Source organism: Serinus canaria, chromosome 8 (genome assembly GCF_022539315.1).
Source record: "Serinus canaria isolate serCan28SL12 chromosome 8, serCan2020, whole genome shotgun sequence".
NCBI classification, from domain to species: Eukaryota; Metazoa; Chordata; class Aves; order Passeriformes; family Fringillidae; genus Serinus; species Serinus canaria.
Window position 1 is genome coordinate 9,747,118 of NC_066322.1, and position 21,429 is coordinate 9,768,546.

A 21,429-nucleotide genomic window follows, 5' to 3' on the forward strand; every position below is an offset into this window, starting at 1 on the left:
TTACTGTGAGGGTAGCAAGGCATTGGAACAGGTTGTTTAAGGAAGTAGCTGCCCTGTCTCTGGAAGTGCCCAAGACCAAGTTGGATAGGGCTTTGAGTGATCTGGTCTAATAGGAGGTGTGCCTACTCAAGGCATAGGGATAGGAACTAGATGATCTTTCAGATCCCGTCTAAGCTAGACCATTTCGTGATTCTATTTTATTTTCCTTACAATTTTTACTTTAATACTATTTTGCTTTTATTATTAAACTTCTTAGTCTCAACCCATAAGTCTCTCCCTTCTGTCCCTCCAGCAGGGTGGGGCAGCCAGCGAGAGGCTCCACGGTGTCCCGCTGGGGTCAAACCACGACGGGGACGCGCCAGCCCTGCTGCGGCTGAGGCCGCCCCGCCCTGCTACCGGCCTGATTTGCATACCCAGAGTGCCCCGCGGCGCCGCCGGTGTCCGGAGCCTGTGTGTCCGGCGCTGCGGCCGCTGCCCGAGCTGAGGTTGCTGTCCGGTGTGTGCCCCTCCGGAGCCGGGCCGGGGATGGGGGAGCCGGGAGCGGCGCGGGGGGGAACGCTGTATATCGCCCTGACCTAGGCGGGGTGGAGCAGACACCGGCAATGTCCGGGAGGATGGGATTGGCATACTCTGGTTTCTCTTCAGATCGTATAAATCTTTCGCCTTTTACTAAAGATTTCCGTGGAGAGGAACAGGCACGAGTGTCGAGAAATTTTTTGAGGCTCCATTTCGGTGGAGCTACCCCTACTTTGGTAAAAAACAGAAAAACTTGCATTCGAAAAACCCCTACTACCTCTAAGCTTTCTAAATTGCTATGTTGTTCTTCTACGCTGACGTCTCTACGGAGTACGTATCCGCATCTCGATCTTCTGCTAGCCCCGAGCCCGTCCCGGGACGATGCCTCCGACCACCCCAAGCTGCACCGCTACGGCAAAACTGATCGCCCCAACCTCCCTTCCCCGGGAGCGGCGGCGCGGCGTGTCACGGCCCGCTCTCTGGGACTCTATCTCCCAGCAGCCACGCCTCGCCGCCTGGCCTGCCGGGAGATGTAGTCGCTGGGCGACTCCCGGCAGGCCGCGCGGCACGTCGGCGCGCGAGGTTTAAACCGGCGGCGGTTGCTGTGCGGGTGTCTCGCAGCTGGGGCGGGACGTGGTTCCTGTCCCCGAGCCATGGACTCCCGCTTCTGCTGCAACGTCTATCCTGGCGTCGTTATTAACATCCAGCGGAGCAGTGGTAAGGAGTGAGGAGTGGGGAATGGGGCGTCTGCAGGCTCCTGGTCTCCGCCGCCCGCGGGAGTCTGGGCGGCCAGGTTTGGGCTTAACGCTGGCTTTTTCCAGGCTTAATCCATAAGGCCACGGTGAAGGTAGTGAACGTGGAGCACTCTTGCGTGACTGTGGAGTGGTCTGAGGGTGGTGCCACTAAAGGCAAAGAGGTGAGTGCGGACTGCTCGCGGCCTCCTTCTTCCCCGGGTGCTCCGATGCCGCTGGGCCCCGGCAGCCCGGGGCTCACCAGGAGCGGCCCGGTGCTTCTGCCCCTGCGCTGCTGCAGCTCGCTCTGTGCTCTCTTTGTTTTATACGTAACGGAAGCAATGCTCTAGACGTGCTAAGGCAAAGTGTGAGAGCTGCAGTGCCAAAGCTGCACTCTTTGCCTTTCAGAGGGATCAAGGAGGTGTTGGGCCTCTCGCACTGTCGACTGTCCCAAGGCTCCTAAGGTTCCAGTTTGCCAGCTCTGTTTGTTGGCTTTCCGTGTCTTACTCCATAGCCTTCAGGCTTTCCTTAAAATCTGTTACTAATAAGGTGCTGTGTTAACAGGGCTGGGTTTGATTTCCTGAATTTTTGCATCAATGTGAAATAAATACAGTGTGAGATGGGATGGGAGAGAGGGGAGTCTGGGGCATTTGTAGATAATATGGCTGAATTCCTGACACTTAAACAAGTCTGATACTCAGCAAATGTACTTGTCCTTCTGGTGTCTCTAGAAATAGAGACTTGGGATTTCAGTGAAAATCTTAAAAGTTGCCATTGGCTGGTTGTTAGAAACCAAATCTTACTCTGTGCATGTGCCTGCTGCATTCAAATATAAAAAATATACAGATTCGGATATAATTATTGGCTAAATTGCATTTATGTGTTAAAATGTTAAGTCTTTAGGAAGATACTTCAAAATCCAACAATTTTCTTATGTGTATATGCTGTGCATTTGTTGAGGTGAAGGCAGAATTATGATTTCACATGGGGCTCAGTCAGGAATAGCTAGTCCCAGGTGAAATTGTTTGCAGTAGCAAGTGAAGATACAGGTGAATTAAGTTATGGATTAAATGCTGAATCCTTCATTTCCCAGAGTCTAAGCAGCTCTTTGACGTTTATTTTGGTAAGCACAATCACACAGTAAACACTTAATGCTCTCCTAGCACAGAAGTTACAGAGCTGCTGAGATTTACTAAGATTAGCAGTGGGAGATTAGAGCAGGGGATGCCAAATGGGCTTTGCCCTTCTCTTCAGAAGTGTTCTATGGCACCTGCAGAGCTGTGTGGTGTTTGGCAGATGAGGGTAAATGGCTTAACTAGCACATTTTGTCTGGTGTATTTAGATGTACCAGATAGTTCAAATGGAATAGGAACTACTGTTTTGCTCTTCCAAGCAATTGTAATGGTTTGCCTTCACTGAAAGTCCAGATTAAAAAAAAAAAACCAGTCCCAAAATGGAAGCAGCAGTATTCTACCATGTGAAATCCTGCCTTTGCTCTTGCAGGTTGATATTAATGATGTCATTGCAATAAATCCTGAATTATTAGAACTACCTCCTGCTGATGTGAAAGAGAATGTTCCCTTGCAAGACAATGTAACTTTACAGGTAAGTGCTTTAAAGTAGTTTTGTTTTTTCTAAGGTACTAATGCATAGGTCTTGTTCTATATAATACTCTGTCTTAAAATTGAGATCTCAAACTTGCTTTTCTGTCTCATAGTTGTGCTTTGGTCAGAAATTCTTGTTGTATTAATGTTGCCCTGAAGAGCAGTGCTAGGTGTTTGCTGCTTACTCCAGTTGCTTATGGCATTCCTTGTTTTTCAGAAACAGAAGCGTAGAACCATTTCAAAAATTCCTGCTCCTCGGGAAGGTGAGAAATTTTTTTTTTTTTTCCTCTGCTATGCCCTTGTGGAACTGTGCTGGCCTTTCACTGGGGCCATGGTATTGTATTTTAGTGCATCATAAGGCTGCTCGTTTGGGCACTGCTAACAAATGTCTCATACCAGGACATGTTTGGACTCCTGAGGGCAGGAACTCTCCTGACAGGTTGCTGTCCTGCTCCTGTGAGCTGGGCTTTGTTCTTGTGTTCTCCTCTTCTCCAGTATTGCTGTAGTTATTCCCTGCTTTAAATGTCACTAGGCAGTTGCTGTTGCAGTGAGTTTTAAAGCTCTGTATGGAACTTTGAAAATGCCACAAACAATAGAAGTTAAGTGGCAGTTATTAAGATTACAAGTGTCAGAATGAGAGTAGAAAGGAATAGAAAAGAAATCGTGGTGACAAATGTATGTCTCCTCATCAAGCAGTCTCCCTGGACAATAAGTAGAGCTTTATGCTTGGAGACTTTTCAGAGCAGGCAGCCAAAGTGCCAGCTGGTGTGCCCAGCTCCCTGATTGCATGTCAGGACAATGTGTTGAGCAAAGCCAGAAGGGTAGATAGAGCTGTCACTGTGGGATTGCTAAGAAATTGTTCTTTCTGAGGTGTCAGGAGTTAGAAAACATCTATTTTCTATGTTCTCTTAGCTTTATTAGCTGACTCTTTAGGCTTTTTGAATTGCAAATGGCAGCATTACAGGTCTATTTGTAATACACTGTATGATGCTGAGGTTGAATGATTGCTGATTTAACGATTCTCTTAAACTGCATGGTTAGCCAAAAATTGTGCTTCTTCATTCAGCTGAGCTGTAAACAAAACATCTGGGCACGTTTAGCCTCTTCTGTTGCATGCAATGAGAGACAGGGAAGCTGGTCGCAGAAGACAGCAGTACAAATTCCCTGGCAGCAGAGGGGCAGGAGTTATCCAAGAATCCTAATGTGTAAGAAGCTGTTCTGTACTGGAGTACAGTACAGATCCTGATCTTTCTCAGATTGAGAGAACTCCATAATTTTTGTGGACTGACAAGCAAAATGTGGTGAAGTCATGAGTGTCTATATATAGGTCTGTTAATAGAACTGGATAGCCAGCTGGAAAACGCAATGTGTGTTAATCCAGTCAGTGGCTGATGGAAACATGTCCTTGCAGAGGTCACAGCTCTCCTGAAGTATAGAATCTAATTGCATAACTAAAATATCTGTTGCCTGTCCTAGTGGTAAATCTTGTCTCTGCTCAGAGCTTAGAGCAGTAGTGTTTTCAGTATTTGTCAAATAATTTCTATTGTTGTAACTACCTAAAGCCCAGGAGTGTCAGAGTATCTGTCCCATTGCAAACTCTGCACTGCACCATTTAGAAAGCTAACATCAGCTTCACTCATGTTCTTAGACTATAAACAAATTAAAGAAGATCAGCAGGTGTCGGTCTCCATCTTATTCAGGAAAGGAGAGAAGCAGAAACAGTGCTTTCAGAATTAATTAAGGAATAGATATTGGGTCAGTCCCACAAATCAAAAGGAATTTTTGAGATGCCGAATATCTTCACATACAAGAATCACTTGAATCAAACCCATTTAGATGGAGTGAATCCTCCAGTTAATCTGCCTGTCAAGGAGCACCAGCATTTATAGAAACAGTGTTGTTGAGTGTGATATGAGATCAGGTCTGGGCATGTGGGACAAGAAAAAATGGAATAAAATGCTCTTTCTGAGTCTAATGAAACTGATGCTTTTTGTTTCTAAAATTGCAGCAGTCACATCTAATGTCTCTGCACATGAGCAGAAGATTCAAGGTAAAAAGTTAACAGGGACAATGAATTTTGTGTATGGTTCTAAGGAATTTGATTCAGAATTGAAAAGAACCCTTGGTCTCTAACAAATCTGGTGTCCTTTGAAATAAATTATTCATTCTGGATAAATTCTAATAATTGTTGGTCATGAGAGGTGAAGGGAGTTCTAGCTTGCATATCACACTTTCTTTTTCATATCAGATTTGCTTTTTTCAAAACAAATCTATCGAGGTAAACATTCCAATCCTTGTCCTAGGAAGCTGTGTAAAGAACTTGATCTCAGCAAAAGAAATACCTTGGCATGTGAAAATGGAGGCTGCCTACAAAAGGACCGTTTTCAAAGATTTGCTGTTGTGGTTATGCAGGGTTTTTAACTGACTGTAGTGCCATGGAGCTCCCAGCCTACTGTGCACCACACACAGCCTGTGTGTGTGTGCCCTCATGGTGGGTGGGCACAGTGTTGTCCATGGCCTGTTGCCAGGCTGCTGTGCCCACGTCACCATCAAAGAGTTAATTCATACAGCCCTGCAAGTGTGGGGCTTCAGAGGATTTAGTGGTTCTCTGACTTGAAACTTCCTCCTTCCTAGGTATTGTTAGGGTGCTGGAACTGTCATATCCTTATGTGAATCCTTAGCAGGATCTGAAAGAAATTCATTGGAATTGCAAATCTGGAATGAACTGTTTGCTTTTCTGTCGTGGTGGGTTTATTGACCACTTTTCACCCACATGCTTTGCTTTGTCCTGCACTTTGCTGCTGGGAAAGATCCTTTTAACCACACATTCTTCTCCACTGCTCTGTACTTTGTGAACAACTGATTAATTGCAAGTGTCTTGAGTGTCTCTGGATTCCTGTTTCCAAAGCTGTGCGTGGCCGTTCCAGGATGTCTGCTATCACAGAACCCCAGTGTGGCTTCCAGGAAGATGAGATGGCAGTAGATCCCTCCACTTCTGTGCAAACCAGAAAATATTTGGCTGGTAAGTGGAGAAAACAGTCCAGTAAATTCTTAAAGTGAAACAATTTTCACTTTGAGTGCATTTAATTACTCAAACTGTAAATCCCAGTGGGAGAGCAACCTGAACTTTTTCATAGATAAAATGAGAGACCTAGAGGTCTGCCCCTATGCAAATATCCAGGGCTCCTGCCTGAAGTGTTTTCCAAAGGGGTTTGGAAACAATGTTGTGCATAATGCACTTTCTTAGTCAAAGAGCTATGGTTGGGCAAATTGGGTGGATGTGCTATCTGCATAATAGCATAAAATGGTATTCATGGTGCTAGAGTGGGAAGAAAAGAGCTTAAATACTGCTGACAACACACCCTGTAACCATATTGGTAGTAGTTTTACCTATACTGGCTGAGTAAAGCAAGAACTTGAGCCTCCTTGAATACAAAATTGTAGTAATTTATTTTACTAGGCTACCCTGAGAATAGCTGAGGGCATGCCTTGCATGTTAAGTTCTACAAAAACACTGAAATAAGCTTGATACTATATTCTTGACTAGTTGATTTGCAGCATTGCATGAAAATTGGTTTTTGGCAAAGGATTTTAAAGTTTATGCGCACATTTACCACAAGTTATAGATAGTTCACTCTCCTGCTGCAGGAGTTGAGAAATGCCTGTGGTCTATGAGGCTTTACAAATCACAAAATTATTATTGATCTTTGCAATCTAATTATTGGTTTTGGTCTGGCTTTGCTTCTTTCTGCAGCTGGCCGAACTAGGCTTACTGGGCTGAGTTGTGTTCCAGAAGCTTCACTGGCAACAGTAAATGGAAATACAGAGAATCATCTGCCTGCTGCTAGAACGAGCTGCTCAGTGAGCCCAGGTACCAGGGAGTAGTGGGTAAAGACTGACTCATCAGTCAGCAGTGAATCACTGATTGCTGCTTTGTGTACTCAGAGACTTTCGAAAAGGTGACTTTGGCAGCAAGACAGAATATCTTGATTACTTTTTATTACAGATGTGTAATTCTGTTATAGTGGTATTGCCTCAGAAATGCTGAATGGTAGTGTGACTTCTAAGGTAGTTTCTGTGATAGATCTGGTTTGGGAAGGAAGTGCTGCAAAATTAATGGCCATCCTTCTGAACATGATTGTTTGCTGTATGAGCTAGTCTGTCAGCAACCTGGAAAAGTTGAAATATTTGTCTTTATGCTTAAAACCTTGTATGAAATTTTAACCCAAGGAACTGTTTTCATTTTATCTAGTTCGAAGAAGATCTAACATTGTGAGAGAGATGGAGAAAATGAGAACCAAGAGAGAAGAAAAGAGAGCTCAAAATAGTGAAATCAGGATAAAACGAGCACAGGTGGAGTACTCTACAATACACCTGTAAGGGGAAATACTATAGGACCCTGTACTACAGCAGTTGAAACCAAAACATATTTTGGACAGGCTTTGTTCTTAGAAAGCTCTATGTAAGGATAGATTGATTCTGATTTTAGGAAGTTGTGAATCTTGTAAAATGCTTTGAATTACATACACCTGCTTGTTTAATAGTCTCTGTGGCCTTTTTTTGCTGTAATAGATCAATTGCATTCACATTCATGGTTTTCCATGCAGGAGTTTGACAGCACCTGTCCAAACTGGGAATTTGCACGTATGATCCAGGCATTCAGAGCAACTTTAAACTGCCAGCCAATATCTATAAGCGATCCAGTAAGTAAATACTGAAGCTACTAACTGCAGCCTGTGGACAGACTTCTCTATTTTGTACTGAAAATGTTGGCTTCAAGCAGTTGGTGCATCGCTGCACCTTGGAAATCCTCTGAGCATATTGTGAGCTTGAGGAAGTTGGAGTTATCTGTAAGGTCACTTCCCTTCCCTATTTAGGGCTAAGCTGTCTTTTTTTACTTTGTCACTAGTGAAGAGTCTGTGGCTCAACAATTATCATGTAATGATGTGTGACCATCAGTTGCACAGCCATTTTTGTAGGAATAGGTAAAATAGTCTGTTGACCTATTACAGAACATGTTGATCAATTTTTAAATATGTCAAAAAGTGGAGGAGCAAAAGTAGAGGTTGTAAACTAGAGAACCCTGGCTTGGTCAGTACCCTCAGCCATTAAAACACCCTGTGTACCTATTGCTTGTGTGACAGGAGAAGAGCTTGTTACCTTTCCCTTCTGTCTCACCCAATGGCATATGCACTTCCCAGCTCATCTGATGTGTAGCTGTGCTGCACAAACAGCTCAACCTGCTGCATCAGTAAAGAACTCCAGGTTACCAAAAACCTCTGGGGTAAATGAAAGTATTAATTTGCCTGAATAATTACTTGACCTTAGCTGCAGTATTGATATAATAAATTTTGCTGGAAAGCATTTCTATCTTACATGCTGGAGACTGCTGCATAAAGGTAAATTATTTGTAGTGTTGCTTTTGCACTGAATGCACTTTAAGACTGACATCCCTGCATGAGTGGGTCAGCTCAGAAGCAACTCTGGTCAGCATAAAGAAAAATGGATGTGAGGGAGCACTGGGTCTCTCTGTAATAAAGAGTGAGTGTAATTGGGAAATATTTACTTATTTTCTTACTTTTCTTTTAGATAGAAGAGCACAGGATTTGTGTCTGTGTGAGAAAGCGCCCTCTCAATAAGCAAGGTGAGTATACTGACCAAACAGCTCTGTCTTGAACAGTTTGACTTTGTTCAAACTGTTTTCATTAAAACTGAGGGTCTTTTCTGTCAACAGAACTTCAAAAAAAGGAATGTGATGTGGTTACTGTTCCGAGCAAGTGTGTCCTGATGGTGCATGAGCCAAAGCAGAAAGTGGACCTAACGAAATACCTTGAAACCCAAACATTTAGATTTGATTTTTCATTTGATGAAACTGCTTCGAATGAAATGGTGTACAGGTAATGCTTGCTGCTTACTGGAAATGACTTTCAGATAAAAGCATGGAGCTGTGGCCAGATGGCATCTAAGCTTAAGAAACTTACTTGAAATAAGTATTAGAATCCTTTTCGGAGGAAGCTGAAGGACTGAAAAGTCTAAGGCTTAGTTTTGGCATTGCCTTGTTGATTGCCTAAGGATTTGCTTATTTTTTTAGTTTCGTTTCTTGTTAAAACTGATGATGAAGCAGTGTATGAAATACTTGCTGTAACTAATTTTTTATCTTTTGAATATTCAGATTCACTGCTAGACCTCTTGTAGAGACCATCTTTGAGGGCGGGAAGGCAACATGCTTTGCATATGGCCAGACAGGCAGTGGCAAGACACATGTAAGTTTTTCTCCAAGGTCTCAAATTTTCTAGCTTTAATAAAGTATTTCAAAGCTTCCTGATGCTTGAGCATGAGTAGGATTGTGTAAGAATTTTGGACCTTGGGTTTATTGTCTTAAAGCTAATACTTTGTAAGATGTTAACTCTTTCTGTAGCTTTATGTACTAGTGGGTTTCCTTTGAGGTTGTGTGGAAAACTGCACTGGCTTTTCAAAAGATTTAGAAAAACTCTTTTTAGAAAAAAAAAAATAAGAAATATAAAATTATTTTTTTCTCTTTATAAAAAAGAAAATCTGGCTTTTCAAAGATTTAGGATGTATTGATTGGTCAGTTTTAGTCATGGCTATTCCTTGCCTCAAGTGCCTGTTGCTGTTTAACTCCTGTCTGTATAGAGGTGCTATTAGCCTACATCTGAGACATAGGCCAGTCTCTCCTGCACTTTGAGCTTGGAGGCATTCCAAAGAATTTAGCAATTATATAAAAATAAGCCTCATGATGCACATAAATATATAAGTGAACTGGTATCTTTTGTGAAGGGGGTGAGTTAGTGTATTTGCTTTCTAACCACCCTTCCAGTCTAACAGTTACAGCTTTAAGAGTTGTGAAAATTCTTTTGTCTGAAAAGAGAAAGCTTGCTCTAAACTTTCAACAGCTGTTGTCTTTAACTTTCTTCTTCTGGGAACTATGGGGAAGAAGCTTCACAGCATGTTAGTGGAGTCAAATGTACTGTCCTGTCCTGCAAGAAGCATTTACCTCAAACCACAGTGATCTGCACTGGACTGGGCTAATGCACTGCTTTGAGTAATCAGACAGTCATTGCTGTTGTTCAGTGATAGAGGCAAGTTTTAGGCTAGGACCTCCTATCTTTAGTGTTATGTAGTGAGCTGTGGATCTTTTCCAGTAATCCAGACAAGAAGTTGGAGCTTTTTACAAGTTTGAACATAGCTGCCTTCATTGCACTGGAAAGGGCAGAGAAACCTGCTTACCTGAGCTTCATTACAGGAATACAGCTGTGATGCACTAAAATCATAGGTGAAGTTACTTTCCCTTCCCAGTCCTAGGGCAAAACTAGTGCAGGGACAACAGCTTTACCTTGAGGCTGGAATGCTGCACATTTAAACTCTGGTAGATTGAGAATGTGTCATGGGATTCAGCTGTGTTTTAAATAACAGTGCTAGAGCAAGTCACTAGGATAGCACTGACTGAATTTTTTTTTATAATTAAAGATACTTTGGTCAAAGGAGTTAAAGGTATTGTCTGCTCTAAATTTGTATCTTCATGTTAACTTTTGCAAGTAGTTGTAAAAATGTTTTGACCTAGATCCTAACAAATGAAGCTTTCTCTTCTGTCTAGAGGCTGTTTGGTTGCACTGTCAATGTAGTTTCCTTGGAGGAACAGCTGCTTTGGCTCTGCACCCCAGAGCCTTACAGGTGCACTGCTTTGTGTAGGCCAGATCTTCTTTTTGAACTGATTGGGAAGCTGCAAACTAATTTGGCACTGCATTCCAGTAATCTTGCTGGCATTAGGGTTTATCTGTGGTAACTTCCTAGTCTGTTTTGGGACTAAGATCAGCTAGGCTGACTTGTTGGTGCCATGCCTGACCTCTGGCCTTTTCTCTTCACAGACTATGGGTGGAGACTTCTGTGGGAGAGGCCAGAATGCCTCAAGGGGCATATATGCTTTTGCCTGTGAGTTGATTCTTCAATGCATACAAAAATCAGATTAATGCTTATTTTTCATAACTAGAGAAGATACGTTTTTTATGGTTATTTTAAACATGTCCAGTAGAAGATACATAAAGTATTTGTGTTTTCAGTAATAAGAGCTGGTGTTTGCAGGAGGTATGATTATTTTTTCATTTGTTTCACAAAATATTTTTCCTCTTGCCTGTAAATGTCTACATCCATACTGAACTCACCAGAAGCTACTTGTTTCTGATACATTTTTTAGTTAGGCATTTGCTGGGCAGAACCATTTAATTTTGATTCTTCTGCCTTACTTTTGTCTCAGACATATCTGGGTACAACACAACTCCACCCATTTGTGATATAAAATTTGTTAGGCAAAAGGATGTATGTATTGTGTTTCTTTGCAAAAAAAAAAAGTAGCATGCAAAAAAAACTAGCATGTCCAAAATTACTTCAGAAAATAAATGCTTAGAAGACCCTCCTTGATATAATGTCTGGAAAGTACCACAAAACCTCACCTTTACCTTCCCTTTAGAAAGACAGTGTGAACTTAGTCAGCAGCAAGGCAGGTGTAGCAGGAACAACTGTTGGCTGATCTCAGAAATAGTTATGACTGGCCTGGAAGGAGTCTTTTCTTTTCAGCTCAGCTTCAAAATCTGGAGCCTAATTGTGAAAAGCTGCACTGGATTCAGCCACAGGGTCAACTAGGCTGGTATATTGTCGCCAAACTTCAGCAATGCAGATGTTCAGTGCATGTTTTCTAAACTTTCTGCAAGATGTACTTGAAACACAAACACGTGACTTTTTCAGCCTGTCCAAAACAATAGAGGATCCCAGTGTTCCCTCAGAGCAATAAGGATTGTTGTCTGTGGGTGGCATTAGCAGTTGAAACTCCTGTATTTCCCTGTTTTCAGTCCCTGGGTGAGGATGCTGCTCAATCTGTTCTCCAGATGGTAGCACAGCACTGATTGTTAGCATTTGTTTGGATGACTGTCACTCAGTGCTAGACACTGCCTTATAGCTGTGCAGTGTTTGACAGTAGATCAAGTAGCAACTAGAATGTGCTTTAAACCAGTTAACTAAACTTCTGTCTTTCCTCACTAGCACAAGATGTCTTCCTCCTCCTAAACCAGCCCAGGTACAGGAATCAGAATCTGGAAGTCTATGTGACTTTCTTTGAAATATACAATGGAAAAGTAAGACTCTTTTTATTTTTAAATCTTGACCTGATTTCTTTGGTTGAATATTTCATAAGTAGTTGAATCAAATGTCATACTTTCTATAGTTCTATGTATTGTTTATATAGGTATGTTTTGATTTGAATTTGAAGTCTATGTTAAAGATGCTGTTTCTATATAGCTTTATACAAAGACAGGGAAAAATACTTATAAGGAGTCCTTGTTCAGATTTGCCTCAATCTTTTTGCCTAAATATAGGTGTTTGACCTCTTGAATAAGAAGGCCAAACTTCGAGTTCTGGAGGATGGCAAGCAACAGGTCCAGGTTGTTGGTCTCCAAGAAAAACCAGTTAGCTGTGCTGAGGATGTCATCAGAATGATCTCGATGGGCAGTGCCTGCAGGTTTGGTGACTTAAAACTTATAAAAGGAGTCGTGTCCTGTTGCATCTCCATGTTTAGAAAAGCATATATGATGGCTGTAGCTGGTGCTTTGAGATTTAAACAGAAGGTTATTGTTCCCAGGAAAGGCACTGAGCAGCACCTCTGCATGAATACCAGGGAGTGGTTACACAACAATGGAGTAGAAAGGGCGGGTTCAGCCTGCCTCCCATAGAAAGTGTCAGAGCTCCTCCTTCATATATCCTCATGGAACTCCAACAAGAGAAACCTTTCACGGGAGGCAATGGCTACCTTGGTGCTTTCTAGTATTAGCTAGTCTGCAGGAATTCAAGTAGCTCCCTGTGGGCTTGTAAGATCAAGGAACAGCAGCTGGTATGAACCATAATTGCAAAAATGGTTTGGCTTAACTGCAGGCCAGACGAGCTATTCCAATGGCAACAAAAATACTGCATGTTGTTCAGGAATCCTGTCTAAAGAGTCCTTGAAAGCAGGTGCCAAGGGACAACTGTAGGCTTGGCACATCATCCTGGCAGGAAAGGCTGTGGTAGGGGCAGCTCTGCCATCATACTGGTATCTTTAATTGGGAGCTAAAAATCTGTATTACCAAGTGTTATCTGCTTCAGTTAAGTTGCCACTACTGTGGAAATGTTTGTAGGCAAATGAGAGCTTCTTGGCTTCTGTATTGCACTGTGTGGGCAAATAGGCACATCCTAAAAGCTTATTCAGCATTCTGTGCAGCCTTTTTTGGCTAGTAATTTAGTCATGAACTGTTTTTACATTTCAGGCTACTCCCTCCTTTTTCCCCTGCTTTTCCCCTGCAGCAGGGATGACAGTGGGACAGTGAACCTGCCAGCATTCTCAGGGTATAAATGATAAAGAAGGTCACAGGGAGATTTAATTTAAAAGATGTCACTGTGCCTTGCAGTGATGGGGCAGGTGCAGCTGCACAGCAGAGGTGAAGTGCCAAGCCAGCTTGGCTGGAGAAAGGGATTTACCAAGATTGTAATGTGCTAGCACAGCTAATGCTGTTTAGTGGGGAGCTTGGCTGAGCTTACTGTATAATGGCAGATGCATTAGGAAAATGACATGTGGTGTGCTGAAGGTGTGACTTCCAGCTCAAGTGCAAGTGAGGCTTTAGCACTCAGAAAGGCATTCCAATGTAGGCTGGCTGAGTTGAGCCAGGCAGCATAAATAGCTTTAAATTTCTATAACCAGGGTGCAGGTTGGTATTTTTCACACAGTAGTTCTGTGCTCTTATATCAGAAGCAATTCTATAGTTTACACAAACTTAAAGGTATTAATGTGTGGGATAAACCCTAAGAGGTTAATTGAATGGCTACAGGTCTTATCTAGTGCTGTCAAGACCTTTTGTTTTGTTACACATTCCTAAGGCTTGTTTGCATCTCTGCTGTAGGACATCTGGGCAGACATTTGCAAATGCCAGCTCTTCCCGGTCACATGCCTGCTTCCAAATCATCCTGCGCCGAAGAGGACAAATGATTGGCAAATTTTCCTTGGTGGATCTGGCAGGAAATGAAAGGGGGGCAGACACATCTAATGCTGATCGGCAGACACGGATGGAAGGTGCTGAAATCAATAAGAGCTTGCTAGCTTTGAAGGTGAGCTACAACTCCTGGACCAGAGTGATAACTTGCATGTGGATTTTGACTCTGGGATTATCTGTTCTGTTTCATTCCAGTAAAAGGAAAAAACCAAAAAAGTATTAGTTTAGGATGTGAGCAACCTAAAAATAGAGTGTATTTCCATTTAGAAGGTTTCCAGGAAAGTAGGGCAGTCTTGTCAGGCCAGACACCAGTACCGCTATTTCAAGCTTCATTCAATATGACCTTTTTTAGTGGGGGGTGGTTTGTGACATATGATGGCTATACTACTGTCCTGTAACAGTCAGATACCTGGAGTATATTTTAAAGACTGTGAAGAACTTGGAGCAATACATGTGACCATTCTTCAGCCTGTTGGGTTTACCAGCAGTTGGTGGTTGATAGCTTGCAGAGCTGTTTGAAGAGAGGTGTCAATACTGTGTTCACAAGACTTGTCTTTTTGTAGGAGTGCATCCGAGCTTTAGGGCAGAACAAGTCTCATACCCCTTTTCGGGAGAGCAAGCTGACACAGGTGCTAAGAGACTCTTTCATAGGAGCAAACTCAAGGACCTGCATGGTGAGTATGCACATGTCAAACACAATGCTTGGGTTCTATAATTCAACCAAATAGCTGCATGTTCCTCTACAGAAAGGTTTTTTTTTTAAGTCAGAAAGCTTTAGATCTTGTTAAACAAACAAAAAACCACAAATATTTTCGTGATGGAAACTTGCCCATGGTGAGTGAGATGATAAATTTGTGAGATGTGCCCAGCTCTTGTAGAAGCAGGGCTGTGGAAATCTTTTTAATACAGTGAATCTGCAAAACAACTTGGTGTGGTCTCAAAGGGCTCTGCTTTCTGTGGATGGTGAAGCACAGCAGGTGCACACAAAGACAGTGGAAAGTTGGATGCAGGGGTGCTGGCATGTCCTACAGAATCCATAAAGAATAATGGATGTGGCTGTCTCAACTCCAGCCCTTTGTCCTCAAATGTCCCAGCTGTGTGGTGAGATCTGCAAGAGCATTAATGAGCAAAAGTCAGACAGGAGTCACTAAGGTTTCCTTTGTGTTTGCAGATAGCAATGATTTCTCCAGGCATGAGTTCGTGTGAATACACCTTAAACACACTGAGATATGCTGACAGGTAATGGCCTTTCTGACCTGGGGATTATAATTTTATTGTAAAAGGTGTTTTAGCTGCTTTTACTCTGACCTTTGGAACCTCAAGTTCTCTTGTATTGTTTGTATTGGCAACCTGGAGGATGGTTGTTAAGAGCAAAGTATCTTAGAGCTGTCATATGAAACCAACCTGGGTGTTGTATGTGAGACATAATAGAGATGATGTAAAACCATGAGTAATGTCTCTTTTCCTCAAAGGAATCTCCTCTCATGCTAGACTTCAGACTGCCCTGGTTCTTGTAGGGAGTTTACCCTGTCCTGAATGGTTATCTCCATGCCCTTTACTTTTTGTAGTACTTTGTGACCTATCTGTAAGGGTGTGCTAAGAATGTGTGTCATGAATAAGTGCTTTAGTTCATTCAAAGAATCACTGGCAAAGGTAGCAGCAAAAGCAGGTTGGAAATTAAATGAAAGACAGTTTGTTGGCAAGGTTCACTCTACTACTGACTAGGTGGTTAAAGCACACAGAGGAGAAAATTGACTAAAATCAATAAATCTAAAATTAAAATAAACTTTAAATTATCTACCTGGAAGCCTGGGGAATGGAAAAAGGGGTAAGGTTAGAAAGAGAAAGGGTAAAGATGAAAAGGACTAAAGGAGACCCTCCCCTTGAGTTACAAGGTTCATGTGACCCCATTGTCAAACATAGCCCTGGACTTGACCAATGGTTTAGGCCTAAAGATTTTAACTGCACTTAATCCATAGCCTAATTTAAATGATTTAACATAAGATTCTATTGAATTTTACTATAAGCACAACACTCACAGGCCTAACTTACTTGCAAATACTTAACATACTTAAGAATCTGTGACTGTAACCTTCATACTATATTTGCTATAGCATAGTCACACACATACAAGGGGTATGTACTACCTGCTGTGAAGGGATTTTGGTCCCAGCTCAACTGATGCAAGTGTAACTGCCAGAGTGGCTCTTGGATGCCAGACAGGAAAGTTTCCTTAACACAAACATCTTCTGGCTTTCCTTCCCACAGTATTCCAGAGTTTCTGCCCATGTAAGCCTGTTCTGGGGATGGTAACTGTGTGACTCTTAAAGTGCAACTGATTGTTTCTTGCTGAGTGCTGATTGATTGATTGCAGCAGCTGCTTTGTGATGCTGTAGCCAAGAAACTGATGAAAGATGAATTCGAGTGACAAATCTTCTTGTTGCAGAGTGAAAGAGCTCAGCCCTCATGATGGAGGTGGTGAAACTCAGTGTCAGATGGAGATTGAGGAGGCTGAGACCAGTACTGAAAGCTCAGGTCTTACACTCAATGTATGTGTGTGCAGTGGGCTAACCAGAACTCAAAGCTGGGAACAACTTGCTCTTCTTACCTGGGCTGTTTCTTGCAGTTATCCAATGATGAGGAGGATGAACTCTCTCCACACATGTTCAACTATCGAGAGGTTATGACTCAAATTAGTGAACGGGAGGAGAAGGTTGTAGAACAGCTCAGAGAACTGAGACAGGTATGGGGGAGCAGCAAACCCAGCCCAGGCCACCTTCTATGTGTTGATAGCAGCTTGCTTTGGCTAGGCCAAGTGCTGCTGGGGAGGCACCAATGCAAGCTGCTGTACTACTGGTGCTACTTTGCTACTTTTTCCTCATTGCCAACTTTTTCCTGTGTTTTCTCTCCTAGCTGAAAAGCTAGGGGTTAAACTGGAGTATTTCAGTGCTTTTGCCAATTCCCTTTCCCCTCCAAATAGCAACCTCAACTTGCTGCTAATGAGCATTTATGGCTCCTGGTCTGTAGAAGTTTAGCTATGTTGATTAGACTGCCAGATTTGAAGAAACTAATTGAATTTCTAGAAAGTCCATTTCTCATCACTGTTATCCTTGTAAATACAGAAAATGGCTACTGAACTTGACTGCCTCTTGGAAATCACAGAGAAACCAGATTATGATCTTGAGACCTTTGTGAGCAGAGCTAAGTACTTCATAGAGGACAGCTCAAGAAATTTCCTTAGTGTCAGAGGTATGTTAAAGCCTGTATCTGACTAGTACTGTCACTAATGCTTTTCCAAGGACCTGAAAGTAGCACCAGCATACCTGTGGGGGGTTTGAGCACCCAGTCCTGCATAGCTGAGGACTGCTGAGACTGACAGCTGTTCTGGAGAGTTCAGCTTCCTCATCAGTCATCCCGTTGCTCTTACCTTTTTTTACAGAAACACTGGATGCCCTGGGGACTGCCATGCAACTGGAGGAGCAAGCCAGCAAGCAGATGAGCTGGCAGAGGCCTTAATCATTACAGCAAAACCTGGTTCACAAGCAGTCTTTCATGCACTTGTCTTGTCTTGCATGTTTATCAGTGGTTTGTATCACTCCTGTTTTAAATGTGGTAGGGTGTCTGCAGGTCACATGCCCAAGGGCAGTGAACATAGCAGCCTTTTTCTTCATGGCCTGTATCAGGGTACTCAGCAAAGTGCTAAAATGCAGCCACTGCAAGGCTTGGGTAGGGGGCCTGAGAGTCTGCAGTCTCTGCCTGAGATAGCTAGCCCTTTGCTGGTGACAGTGGTCTCCCCTAAGAGAACTAACTACACATTAAATTACCTTTTCCAGATGTGCTTGAAACATTGCAAAACTGTTACAAGTTTTGCTTTTCTCGAAGGAAAGAAAGTGGACTATGTGATCGTAAAATCCAGTATTTTAAGAAGTTGAATAAATAAATGTTCTTGGATCTCACTATCTTATCTGTCCTATAAAAAGTATTTCTTGTTGATTATGGTAAAGTTTAACACCTCCTAAAGACTGGCTGGTTGTTGGTAGGGAGGCTGATTTCTTGGATGAAGTTTCTTTTCAAAGTCTTTATACTTGTAATGTTTACATAAAAATCACTCAAAATACATTTTGTCTCTTAATTTTGAGATGCTGCTGGGATCCCCTAACAGGGGGAAGGTGGCTTAGGTGTAGCTGTGTGCTGTGATGGCCCTTGTGTGCAGCCTGGGCCCAGATTGCCCTGCAGACCCTTCCTCTGGGAAAGAGCAGGTCAGGGAAGGAACAGTTGTAGGGCATGTGCTAGTGCCTGCTCTTTTACTTATTCAGCTCAGTTCAGCATTTGTCTTCAAAAGCACAAAATAGTTGTGTGAGCTCTAGGTTCAGCCACACAGGATGCAGCTATGCAAACATCATACCCCTTCTGCCATTACTCCCTCTTTTCTTAGAGCTATCTTCTCCCTCTGAAAGTCAAGGGTGTAATTTAAGTGACAAGGCCACCCCCTGCACTGTACCTGTCATCTGTGGACTGCATCCTTGCTGTGTCTGGAGATGCCAGCTCTATTGGAGGCCAGTTATTCAGCCTGGACAGGATCAGTTGTGTGCAGTGTTTCAGGGCTGGCCTGGGAAAGACAGCAAAAGTGTTAGGGCTCTTTGAGGGATGTGAGCAAACATTAGTCACAAGGACTTAAAGAAGGAGTACTTCAACTCTGGTATGATCCTCCTCCACAGCTTGGGCATTTTGTGCTCAATAGTTAAGGTTCTGGGAGCAGAGTGGGGCTGAGCACTCTGAAGGTTTCTGAACTGTGAAAGGTGACATGGACTTAGGCTCTGCCTGCATCATACTAAGATGGCACAGCCAGAGCAGAAGGGCTGTTATGCCCTACTAAGTCTAGACAAAAGCAAGACAATCCTGTTCCACTTCAGGTGTTAGTACTCTTGGATTACCCAGCCTTTCCCTGTGCAAGGAACAAAGTATTGCCCACTTCCTTCCCTCTGTGCCCCTAATATTGCTTATTTTCCCTATATCTGCTCTAATCTGCAGGCCATCAGCTCCTACCCTGGATGGGGGAAGAGCCACCCAGTGGCCTGAGTTTGTGCCTCTGGGTGCAATCCCAATGGAAAATGGTGTGGTCCTGTCCTGCCTTAGTAGAACACAGAGTCCCAAAATGAACAATAAATGTTCTGCTGTGCATGGTTTGACAATCATTTAAAACTGGGCCTTGCTGCAACTCAACTGTTTAATGATCAGTGGGAGCTTCCTTGTGTATACTAAAGTCTGGCAAGTTTCTTGTGTCACCATAAAAACCCCAGGACTCAAACATCACCACCCTTTCTTCTAAGAGAAAGTCACTGGAAAACTCAGTTTTGCCTCCCTACCTACCAAACATTTTCTGTCAGCTGTTTTTCCAGAAACAGTGTTCTAACAGCACTATCTTGTGGACACTGCAGGAAATTCACACTGAATAAACCAATTTTAGTGCAAATAGCTGAATTTCATTGAGGATCATGCAGTCAATGTAAGGCACTAGTTTTTCCAGTGGGTGGCTGATCTTATAAAAGGGTGTTTCACTGCTGGCTGTGGCTCCCAGCTGTGTGGGGAATACAGTGGCTATGAGCAATGCAGCACCCTTCAGCCCTGTGCAGGATGTACATTGCTTCCAGGCCCAGCCACCAAGGATGACAACGCACAAGGCCAGTCAGATTTCACATCTCCCTATAAATAAAATTTCAAGCTAGTTCCAGTGACAGGAGCAGGGTTGGTATGAGCGCTTCTACCTGCAGGCAGTGACTGCCTCGTTCCCAAACACAACCATCTCCAACCAGCTTAGGGCTGGAGACTTGACAGAGAGGAGTGCCAGAGGTGAATGGGTGAATCTTTCCTGGGAGGAACATGTCCCAGTCCTTTCCTACTGAAAGGATGCCACTTCTCTAAGGTTCTTTCTGTGGTCCTGTGGATTCTGCTCCTGTGTCTCACCCAAAGGCTTTTGTGGCAGCTGCCTGTTAAACATATTGTCTCAGCCAAAGTGTGGCTGCCTGTGTATGTGGACCCTTAGGAAAGAGAGAATGATGCTTTGAAACACTTTTAGATGTTAGAGGTGGAGTTACTCTGCTAGCATAAAAGGAGGGTGGCTGTTATTTTTCAGGAAACACTGTGGCTACATATAATGATCTACGCACATGCCACAGCTCTGGCAGTCTGGGCTACTGCGGCCTGCACTGCTGAGCAGGGATAGGAAACAGCGCTGGAACTGTTCCCCATCCTCGTGCAGCAGCCCTCAGCACACCTCTGGAGCCCTGCAGGGTAGCATTAGCGCTGCAGGCAGCCCCAACCTGGCTAGACCCGGGCAGCCCTTGCTGCTGGCACCCCTCGCCTTAGACGACAGACCCTGCACATCTTCTACGGTCCAAAGTGATGGCTGAGCCCTTCAGGTGACCACGGACCTTGAGATTCACCTACCGTTGGACAACCCGGGTGTCTACAACACAACTCCCACGCCACTGAATCTATTTTTGACCGAATAAATGTAGCTCCACCGAAATGGAGCCTCAAAAAATTTCTCGACACTCGTGCCTGTTCCTCTCCACGGAAATCTTTAGTAAAAGGCGAAAGATTTATACGATCTGAAGAGAAACCAGAGCATAACCTCAGCTTCCTCTCCGACATAGCCAGCGTCTGCTCCATTCTCCAAACGTGAGGGCGACGCCAGCTTTCCCGCGGGTTCCGCATCCACATCCCCGCCCGGCCCGGAGCCACGGTACGCATACGCCGGGCAGCCCCCACAGCCCAAGGTGGGGGCAGCGGCCGCAACGCCGGGCACCGGCGGGGCCGCGGAGCACCCTGGGCATGCAAATCAGCCCCGAACGGGGCGGCCGGAGTGAGCGGGAGGCGGAGGGGCGGGGCAGGTTGGTTTTGCTGACATGCGTCCCGCAGCACGTTCAATATCCCCATTGTCCGAACCGCTAGGGATCGCTTCTATTCCCCATTGCCGCAATTAATTACCAACAACCCACCCCAGTGAAATCAGCATTCGCTCTTTCTTTAACCGTAAATGGTTAGCTCCACCGTAATGGAGCCACAAAAATTTTCGTAAGAGTCGTACTTATTTCTCTCCACGGAAATGTTTAGTAAAAGGTGAAAGACTTATACGATCTGAAGAGAAACCGGAGTTTGCCATATGTGCCATGTTGCACTCCGCATGTGCCCACTCCCCGCTGCCGCCCCACAAGACATGGCAACCTTCACTCAGTTCCTTTCCCTACTTCCCACTCCTTCCGACGCCTCACCCGGCTCAGCACCAGCCCCCGCCGGTACCACAGCCCGGCTGGCCCGAGCCCGCAGCCATGCCGATTGGGAGCGGCGGCGCTCGGAGGGGCTGGACCGGTGCTCTGCCCGCACTGCAGCCCGGGGACGCTGATCACACCAAGGGGAGGAGGCTGCCCGCCCCGACTAGGCCCGGTGCTTCCTGCCCTCCTGCCGGGGCGGGGGGAGCGAAGCTGGGCAGCTGGGGACAGAGCGTGCCGGGAGTGGATAAAGGACCCCGCGGCGCTCGGGTCTGGT

At 44.2% G+C, this 21,429-nt stretch overlaps 1 protein-coding gene, 1 long non-coding RNA gene and 3 other non-coding genes across 7 annotated transcripts; 2 read left to right on the top strand and 3 right to left on the bottom strand.

Annotated features, from left to right (window-relative positions):
• Window positions 1–444: 444 nt before the first annotated feature.
• On the top strand, window positions 445–17,840 carry KIF2C (kinesin family member 2C). Of its 2 annotated transcripts, XM_009088663.4 has the most exons (22): window positions 445–1,233; window positions 1,338–1,432; window positions 2,751–2,852; window positions 3,069–3,114; window positions 4,860–4,901; window positions 5,760–5,873; window positions 6,606–6,722; window positions 7,104–7,204; window positions 7,459–7,554; window positions 8,441–8,495; window positions 8,586–8,748; window positions 9,024–9,114; window positions 10,738–10,801; window positions 11,906–11,997; window positions 12,238–12,380; window positions 13,792–13,996; window positions 14,445–14,555; window positions 15,053–15,120; window positions 16,328–16,430; window positions 16,508–16,624; window positions 17,004–17,130; window positions 17,321–17,840. In XM_009088663.4, exons 1-22 carry the CDS (start codon window positions 1,170–1,172, stop codon window positions 17,395–17,397), a joined length of 2,193 nt encoding a protein of 730 aa, XP_009086911.1. In that variant the 5' UTR covers window positions 445–1,169; the 3' UTR covers window positions 17,398–17,840. The 2 variants fall into 2 exon arrangements, with proteins under 2 accessions (XP_009086911.1, XP_018767920.1); XM_018912375.3 differs by lacking the exon at window positions 4,860–4,901.
• Window positions 626–740, top strand: LOC115483938 (U5 spliceosomal RNA). The gene has a single exon (XR_003944689.1). It is a non-coding gene; the product is annotated as a U5 spliceosomal RNA (small nuclear RNA).
• LOC108961786 (uncharacterized) lies at window positions 5,699–21,277 on the bottom strand. 2 transcript variants are annotated; one of them, XR_007778055.1, is made up of 3 exons: window positions 21,156–21,277; window positions 18,383–18,490; window positions 5,699–5,846 (listed from the first exon to the last, which is right to left on the bottom strand). It is a non-coding gene; the product is annotated as an uncharacterized LOC108961786 (long non-coding RNA). The 2 variants fall into 2 exon arrangements; XR_007778054.1 differs by lacking the exon at window positions 5,699–5,846 and adding an exon at window positions 14,564–14,989.
• On the bottom strand, window positions 20,398–20,512 carry LOC115483945 (U5 spliceosomal RNA). The gene has a single exon (XR_003944696.1). It is a non-coding gene; the product is annotated as a U5 spliceosomal RNA (small nuclear RNA).
• LOC115483946 (U5 spliceosomal RNA) lies at window positions 20,928–21,041 on the bottom strand. The gene has a single exon (XR_003944697.1). It is a non-coding gene; the product is annotated as a U5 spliceosomal RNA (small nuclear RNA).
• Window positions 21,278–21,429: the final 152 nt, after the last annotated feature.